Source organism: Saimiri boliviensis, chromosome 7, assembly GCF_048565385.1.
Source record: "Saimiri boliviensis isolate mSaiBol1 chromosome 7, mSaiBol1.pri, whole genome shotgun sequence".
In the NCBI taxonomy this organism is placed as follows: Eukaryota; Metazoa; Chordata; class Mammalia; order Primates; family Cebidae; genus Saimiri; species Saimiri boliviensis.
Genome location: NC_133455.1, coordinates 597,829 through 606,546, shown reverse-complemented (window position 1 = coordinate 606,546; position 8,718 = coordinate 597,829). Strand labels below are relative to the sequence as shown.

The following is an 8,718-nucleotide window of genomic DNA, read 5'->3' as shown; positions in this document are numbered from 1 at the left end:
AGCAGCAGTCTACGTACAAAATCAGGGCAAGAAACTTTTACTTTGTATTTGAATTTACAACAATATACAGACAATATGGTAACATTTTAGAGAAAACAGATCATCACTATGAATATCTATAATCTGATTTCTTTTGAGAACCAAGATGGCTTTTTAAAAGGCTGCTTTTTAGAACAGAATGTGTTGTTTCTGTCTGGCATCTAGATCTTGTCTGCTACACCCTGTGTAACAAACTTGAATTTTAACATTTAAATCTTGATTCCAATATTCCTGACCTATCTTCTGTCATGTGAAAGGAATAAGCTTTTTTTTGAGTCGGAGTCTTGCTCTGTGGCCAGGCTGGAGTGCTGTGGTGCAATCTCAGTTCACTGTAACCTCTGCCTCCCGAGTAGCTGAGACTACAGGCACGTGCCACCACACCCGGCTGCTTCTGTCTTTTCAATCGTGATGGGGTTTCACCACATTGGCCAGGCTGCTCTCTGACCCCTTTCCTTGGGATCCACCTACCTTGGTCTCCCAAAGTGCTGCGATTACAGGCGTGAGCCACTGCCCCCGGCCGAGTTTGTCTTGTTTTTTTTAAAGTTTCAATTTAGAATTTTTATGAACAAAAATAATCTTACACCTACTTAATATCAGTATATATTCTCAAAAAGCAAGTTCAGGAAATTTTAAATGATTTACAAAAGGCACTGAAGTTAGCAAAAGCATTGGTGGGTTTTCATTTTGGATTAAACACTGGAAATGTCCACAGAGTAACCACCGTGTGAGCGGCTGTCCGTAACACCCAGGAAGACACTGACCTCCCGTTACTGCCTCCTGGTCACCTCGGCGAGCTCACGGCTGCTGCGTTCCCAGCTCCTCTCGCATTCTGACCACAGACCTCCATGAAAGCCAAGGTGAAGGCTACGGTGAGCACCGCCAGGGACTGAAACGCGGCTCAAACCTCTAGCTTCTGTACGTAAGGCAATGGAAACCCCAACCGAAACCAACTCCAAAATAAAGGATAGCTTTACCATATCATCATTTATGCCCAACGGATCCTCTGAATTTCACACAGAACAATCGACAGGTTTTATGACTGCTCCACTGGCACCTAAATGAGATGGCCGAGAAAGCTCAAGTGCTGATGAAACCTCCGAACACCTGGGTGCCACTGCCGGGAACTTGGTGTGGCTGCTGGCATCACTCCCACGGGCCACAGGACTTCCCAAGAGAAAAGCTGTTTGAGGTGCACTCGGGCTCCCTGCTCTCTGCCGGCCCCCTTCTCCCTCTGTCTAACCCATGAGACCTACAGGCGAGCCAGCGGGGACCCTGCTACCATCAGACGCGGCAAGGAGGCACACAGCTCAGGTATTGCCAAGGCCTCCACCACGCCCCTCCCCGTCCGCGCGTGGGACGCTGGTGGGTGCGTGGCCCTCCCCGCCGTTTCCTCTGCTACATTGCAGGCCTAGAAATTGCCGCCTGAAGTCTACCATTACCACACTGACAGTTTCCAGAAAACTGGTATCTGAGTTTCAGTAACTTACAACTTCTTCCAAAATACCAGAAATCTAAGTTTTGTAGAGAACCATGTAAATTTTCTAAAATTCTCACACCTCAAAGTGAGGATTAATAATTTAATAAGAATATACTCCTTTGTGACATTTTAGCAAAAAACACACGACCCTTCCTCCTTTAGAAATGAAGAGCGAAACGAGCCCCCGCCGTGAGCCTACGGGGCGCTGAGCTCGGCCAGGCGCGCCATCCTGCGGAGCTGGCTCCCACGCGCGGGGCTGTAGCGCCCAGGGCTGCCCGGGCCCGGCTTCCTGGGGCTGCTCCCGGCCGCACCGTTTCTCCCCGGACTGGAGCTGTGAGGTCCGCTGAGATCCGGCGGCCAAGACTTGAACTTTCCTTTCAGCGCGGGGCTGGGCCAACTACAGAAAGCAAGAAGGAACAGTCAGCAGACGCCGGGCCTGGAGATGACAGCGAGAGCGCTGGGGCGCAGGGGCCCGGACGCGGGCACGGCTCCCGGGAGGCGCAGTCCCGGCACCGCGGCACTGGGAGGGCCGAGCGCACGGGGTTCCCAGGAGCGGCTTGTGCGACCCCGAGTATAAATCCTGTTTCCGCCCCCACGGCCCTCAGCTTCTCGGCAGCAGACCCGTTCTAGTTTCCACCCAACCAGGGACGGCCTGGGTGCACAGAGCCTCAACACGCACACCCACCGCCCGGCTGCCGGGCCTGCCGGCGCGACGCAAGACCACCGACACGTCCGTGGGAACTGGCGCGGCGCTCCGGGTGGGTCCCACGTACCTCTGCCTGTCGGAGGGCGAGTAGCACAGGACGGCACTCTTCCATCTGTGCACAGCCGGGAACTGACGCGGGTCCACGTCCACACATTCAAGAGCAGCCAAAACATCCTGATCTAGTTTCGACGGCTCCTCTCTAGAAAGCACAATACAAGAAGCTAAAACATCTTTGGTAAAAAAAGTAAGGAATTCTAAAATACCACTTTTTTTTTTTTTGAGATGGAGTCTCACTCTGTCACCCAGCCTGGAGTGCAATAGTGTCATCTCAGCTCACTGCAACCACCACCACCCGGGTTCAAGAGATTCTCTGCCTCAGCTTCCTGAGTAGCTAGAATTAAAGGCACGTGCTGCAATACCCAGCTAATTCTTGTATTTTTAGTAGAGACGGGAGTTTCACCATGTTGACCAGGATGGTCTTGATCTCTTGACTTCAAGTGATCCACCTGCCTTGGCCTCCCAAAGTGCAGGGATTACAGGTGTGAGCTACCGCACCGGCCACCTTTCTTCTTAAAATAATCTAATTCGTAGAACAGATCAATGACACTGGTGGCAGGAAACCCTGAAGGACACCTAGAAGCTACAAACTCAAACATGGCAGCCGAAAGCCCACGTCAGGTCCACACGGAGGTTTGTGTGGGGGCCGGTGCGGTGGTGAGGCCGGTCATCCCAGCACTGCGGGAGGCCGAGGTGGGCAGATCATCTGAGGTCAGCCTGTCTCTACCAGAAGTACAAAAATGAGCCAGGCATGGTGGGGGGCACCTGTAGTCCCAGCTACTCAGGAGGCTGAGGCAGGAGAATCGCTAGAAGCCGGGAGGTGGAGGTTGCCGAAAGCTGAGACGGCGCCACCGCACTCCAGCCTGGGTCACAGGGCGAGATTCCCTCTCAACAAAAAAAGAAAGTGTGTGTGGGGAAGGAAGAGATTTAAAAACAGGGCTGCAGGCACGCACACGGGAGCACACAGTTACCCAGAAAGGAAGAGCCGCCTGGCCGATTCCCTCGTGAGCTCGGGCTGCTGACCCTCGTGCCCGGCGCAGCTGGTGCCCAAGGACATTCTAGCAATCCTGGCTGACATTTCCCACTCTGCCCTCCCCTGGTCATTCCCGAGTGGGTCTGCAGGAGAAGCCGCCTCCAAGTCACTTCCTTCCGCATCGATTCTTGAAGTCGGGATCTTCTCTTTGGTTTTCATATTTTCATCTGGTGTCTTAGAAGCGCTACTTCCTAGATTTTGCAAATTCAGTTTATCAAACTCAGCAGTTAAACCGGTGACAGGTGGCAAAGGAGCTTCCTCCCCAGGGGGTGCCTTTGCTTTCTTGCCCTCCATGGTCTTGCTGTGACTCGGAGGCGGGCAGAGCCCATTTCTGCCGCTGCGCAGACCACCTGGCTCTGAGGTTTCTATGAGGTCTGCCTCCTGCTCTGAAGGGAAGGCTCTGCACCCCGCGTTTCCAGAAGCACCCATCCTGGGCTGGCCATTGTTTCGAGCTGTATTTTGCCGATTTTTTATTTCTTCCAAGCTCACGTCATCTTCATCTAGAAACGCCCTCACGGAAATGGAATTGCTGCCTATGAGGATGAAAAGGGAGCACGTCAGTGACGGGGACGATAGGCCACGGGGCTGCTCTGCTCCAGGCATGACCCACCCCACAACTCCAGCAACAGTGACCCCCGCATATCCAGAACCTCCTCAGCAGTGACCCCACGTCCAGAACCTCAATAGCAACCATCCAGAACCTCAACAGTGCCCCTCACATCCAGAACCTCCTCTTCAGACTTTAAGACAGAAAATCACCAGCACGACTCCCTGGAAAATGGCAAACAGAATCCTGCAGAAAGAATCAGGCTGCCGGCGCCTGGTGCAGCAGCTCTCACCTATAATTCCAGCACTCTGGGAGGCCACAGCAGGAAGGTTGCTGGACCCCAGGAATTCAAGACCACCTGGGCAATAAAGCGAAACCCCATTCGCTACAAAGAAATAGAAAAAGAGCCAGTGTCGTGGCGTACACCTGCAGTTTCAGCTATTCGGGAGGCTCCACTGGGAGGATGACCTGAGCCCAGGAGGTTAAGGCTGCAGTCGGCTGTGATCGTGCCACTACTCTCCAGCCTGGGCCACGCAGTGAAACCCTATGTCAGAAGGGGCGGGGGGAGGTGCCAGACCGACTGCTTTTCTTTCAAAGGCAGGGAAATGAAAAGGCCCAGGGCAGCCCGGGTGATGGGCGAGGTGACCACTGTGTACTTCCAGCCACCCTCCGGCTCTCATCTACTGGGACCCCAGGGGCTCCGAGTGCCACAGTGCCCCGCAGGGTCCTGGAAGACTGTGCAGAACAACTCCATGAAATAGTACTGCTGCACTTTATTCTGTGACCACAACACAGAGGAGGTCCTGAGAGCAGCACTGCCCCGTTTGGTGTTCACAACGGTGACCCCGGCCACAGGTGCATCCAGAACCCTTGAACTGTGGCTCGTGCTACTTAGGAAATGAGTCAACTTTATTAAAATTTAAATAATCGCAAGACAACAGAGTAAATGAGGCCACTTTACAGAAGTTAGTTATGTACCACTGTCAGCTACAACCCAGCAAGGCCAGATTCTCATTTTTTTCCTATCATTCCAGGGAGTTTGTTTTATAAATGAAGTGTCTTATAGGCTAATGGTCCTATTTTGGCCTTAAAAACACACACACGGGCCGGGCGCGGTGGCTCACACCTGTAATCCCAGCACTTTGGGAGGCTGAGGCGGGTGGATCACGAGGTCAAGAGATCGAGACCATCCTGGTCAACATGGTGAAACGCCGTCTCTACTAAAAATACAAAAAATTAGCTGGGCATGGTGGCACATGCCTGTAATCCCAGCTACTCAGGAGGCTGAGGCAGGAGAATTGCCTGAACCCAGGAGGCGGAGGTTGCAGTGAGCCGAGATTGCGCCATTGCACTCCAGCCTGGGTAACAAGAGTGAAACTCTGTCTTTAAAAAAAAAAAAAAAAACAAACACACACACAGGTTTAAATGTAATTATCTGCTTTAATTTTGATTTTAGCAAATTCCAATCTCTAGTTATTAGAAAATTTTTTGCTTTTAATAAATAGAGACGGAGTCTCACTATGTTGCTCAGGCTGCTTTCGAACTCCTGGGCTTCAGGAGTTGGCCTCCCAAGGTGCTGGGATTACAGGTGTGAGCCACCATGCCCAGCCTTCGTTGGAGTTTTCTGTTTGTTTCCTTTGGAGACAGACTCTTGCACTGTCGCCCACGCTGGAGCACAGGGCTGTGATCTTGGCTCACTGCAACCTCCATCTCCCAGGTTTAAGCGATTCCCCTGCCACAGTCTCCAAAGTAGCTGGAACTATTGGCGCCGGGTTAATTTTTGTATTTTTAGTAGAGATGGGGCTGGTCTTGAACACGTAACCATGTAATCTACCCGCCTTAGCCTCCCAAAGTGCTGAGATTACAGGCGTGAGCCACTGCACCTGGCCATTCATGCTTTTATGAATCACTATTAGATTCTGTGTAGTTATTCTCTTCCATCGTGATATTTCCATTCACTGTGTCTGTGCTTTGGAAGTACTTTGCGCCCTGGCGTCTGATACACACCTGTGAAGGGCTTTGACTCCTGGCGTCTGATACACGCCTTGTGAAGTGCTCTGTGCTGCGGTGTCCGATCTAGACACCAGTGTTCTGGTGTGCAGTTGTCCTTATCTCTTTCCTGACAATCATACCAAACCTACAATATTATAGTCTCAGCCACTGTAGTTCAGCCATTATGAGTTTTGAGAAAATGGCACAGAATGAAGTAGTATTAGATTTTGGGAACTGCAACCACAAGCAGAAATAGCAATACTGCTGCAAGTGATGCCGTATTTTTCCTATATCCCCCGTGACGCATACCCCATTGAGCATTAACCAAAGGAACAGTTCCCACCTTTACATTAAAGACACAGATGTGCACTTCCTGTCAGACCCTGGCCACAGAGGCCCAGTCCCAGCTGCCACAGCCGTGCCTGTGTGTGCTTACCAGACATGGTGGCTTTATCTCGGCAGCCTTCCCTTTCTCCTGTTTCTTGTTGAGCCTTTTTGCCTATTTCCTGCTGAGTAAGATAATCTTCCAGTCTTTGCAGGCCTTCCTGGGAAGACAGATCAACAAAACAGCCCAGAAATTCCCAGTATTCAACCCAGGGATACCCCAGCTCATGAGCTAGCTCCCTGTAAGAAATAAAACACAATTAACCAGTTGTGAAACCAGAAAAAACTTAGAACTACACAGAAAACAGCCACTAATGCTTCAAGTACCAAAGCAATGTCTGCAATCATGGTTTTAACTTTATTCCCGAATTTGCGGCTGAAATGATACTTTGCATTTTTCTGAAACAGCACTCCTCCTCACAGGGTAAGCAGGAGCTGGCAGAGTTCTCATGAGCACTGAACCAGTGGCAGGTTACGTGGACCCTCCCACCAGCAACCTCGTGCTGGAGGCCACACAGTTCACCTCCACCCAGACAGGCTTGTTCACGTCCACGGAACAGTGCTCTGGGCTTGCCCGTGGCTCAGGTCATGGCCAGGCACAGGAAAGCCTAGAGGGTCTTCCTGGGTTCCAGCTGTACACGTGACGCTGGACACAGATTTTGAGAAAATACTCTCAACAATTCCACAAAGCTTTATTTGATTACAACTAATTTAGCTTTGTGACTAGACGTTTTATTCCCAAGAAACTGTACCATTCTATGGTACCTTCTATAAAATATTAAGGTTCCTTAGAAACATGTCCCCAAATCAACAAGGAATGCCACTTGGAAAAGGGAAAGGCAGCACTGCAGACAGACATGCTCCCGGTCTGAGGCCGGACCGGCTGACGCTCTAATTCCGTGCCACAAACTGCAACGTGCCCAGCATCTGCCAGGAACTGGACCTTCGTGAGAAGCACCAGCGCTCCCAGGACTGGCACTTGCAAGCTGCGATGTGATTTTCCATCATTAATCAGAACATGACCAACAGCGCGCCCCACAGCGCTGCAGCTCAGCCTCTTTCAGTACCTCCCCACTCTCTCAAAGCCTCTTTCCGGGTCCGATTTCTTGACGTTGTGAAGGATGCCTGCTTTTTCTCGAGGTGGAGTCTTCCAGCGTTTGCGAAAATCTTCCGCCTATGGGGAAAACAAAATGCACTGAGCTACGACAGGCACCGTGCCCCTCACTGGGGAAGCCTGAAGGGCATCAGCGTGGCAGAAGCGGCTGCCCATGTCCCGACACCCTTCCTCCTCTCCCTTCACCAACTGGGCTGCATGCCCACCTGTGGCATGGCTGAGAGCGGCTACGTGACTGTACTCCGACCTGGGTGAGGGGAGGCGGTCTTCCTTCCTGCAGCCTGGTCCAGGCTGTGAGGTTCAGAACCAGGGGGACCCGTCGACAGCTTAGAGCTGCCACCCGACGGCAGAGGTGACACTGTACCCATCGCAGGAGAAGAAACCAACGTTGATCTTTCTGAGTTACGCTTCCTCGAATTTTATGTTTTATGGATCTGACCTAACCCTACTTGATACCACCTAATTTTGAAGACATTTTCATCAAAATAACTTATTTAGAGTTTTTAGCACAACATTATATGTATAGGTCAGTATATGAAATATTTTAACAGGAGAAAGAATTATCAACTGTAAACAAAAAAATATGTACAACCTTTGACCCTGTAACACCACCATTAAGAATTTCTTGGCCGGGCGCGGTGGCTCAAGCCTGTAATCCCAGCACTTTGGGAGGCCGAGGCGGGTGGATCACGAGGTCGAGAGATCGAGACCATCCTGGTCAACATGGTGAAACCCCGTTTCTACTGAAAATACAAAAAATTAGCTGGGCATGGTGGCGCGTGCCTGTAGTCCCAGCTACTCAGGAGGCTGAGGCAGGAGAATTGCCTGAACCCAGGAGGCGGAGGTTGCGGTGAGCTGAGATCGGGCCATTGCACTCCAGCCTGGGTAACAAGAGCGAAACTCCGTCTCAAAAAAAAAAAAAAAAAAAAAAAAAAAAAAAAAAAGAATTTCTTGCCGGGCGCGGTGGCTCAAGCCTGTAATCCCAGCACTTTGGGAGGCCGAGGCGGGTGGATCACGAGGTCGAGAGATCGAGACCATCCTGGTCAACATGGTGAAACCCCGTCTCTACTAAAAATACAAAAAATTAGCTGGGCATGGTGGCGTGTGCCTGTAATCCCAGCTACTCAGGAGGCTGAGGCAGGAGAATTGCCTGAACCCAGGAGGCGGAGGTTGCGGTGAGCCGAGATCGCGCCATTGCACTCCAGCCTGGGTAACGAGCGAAACTCCGTCTCAAAAAAATAAAAAAGAATTTCTTGCCGGGCGCGGTGGCTCAAGCCTGTAATCCCAGCACTTTGGGAGGCCAAGGCGGGTGGATCACGAGGTCGAGAGATCGAGACCATCCTGGTCAACATGGTGAAACCCCGTCTCC

General features: G+C 51.4%; 1 protein-coding gene across 2 annotated transcripts in view; it reads right to left on the bottom strand.

The window, feature by feature from the left end:
* Nucleotides 1-21: 21 nt before the first annotated feature.
* Nucleotides 22-8,718, bottom strand: part of ANKLE2 (ankyrin repeat and LEM domain containing 2) — a 32,883-nt gene continuing 24,186 nt past the window's right edge. For both annotated transcript variants that reach the window (XM_039471587.2, XM_039471588.2), the window contains exons 9-13: nucleotides 7,303-7,409; nucleotides 6,288-6,475; nucleotides 3,251-3,845; nucleotides 2,290-2,421; nucleotides 22-1,913 (exon numbers count right to left, since the gene is read on the bottom strand). In XM_039471587.2, coding sequence (XP_039327521.1) covers nucleotides 1,712-1,913; nucleotides 2,290-2,421; nucleotides 3,251-3,845; nucleotides 6,288-6,475; nucleotides 7,303-7,409 — 1,224 coding nt within the window. In that variant the 3' untranslated portion in view covers nucleotides 22-1,711. The remainder of the gene's footprint in view (nucleotides 1,914-2,289; nucleotides 2,422-3,250; nucleotides 3,846-6,287; nucleotides 6,476-7,302; nucleotides 7,410-8,718) is intronic.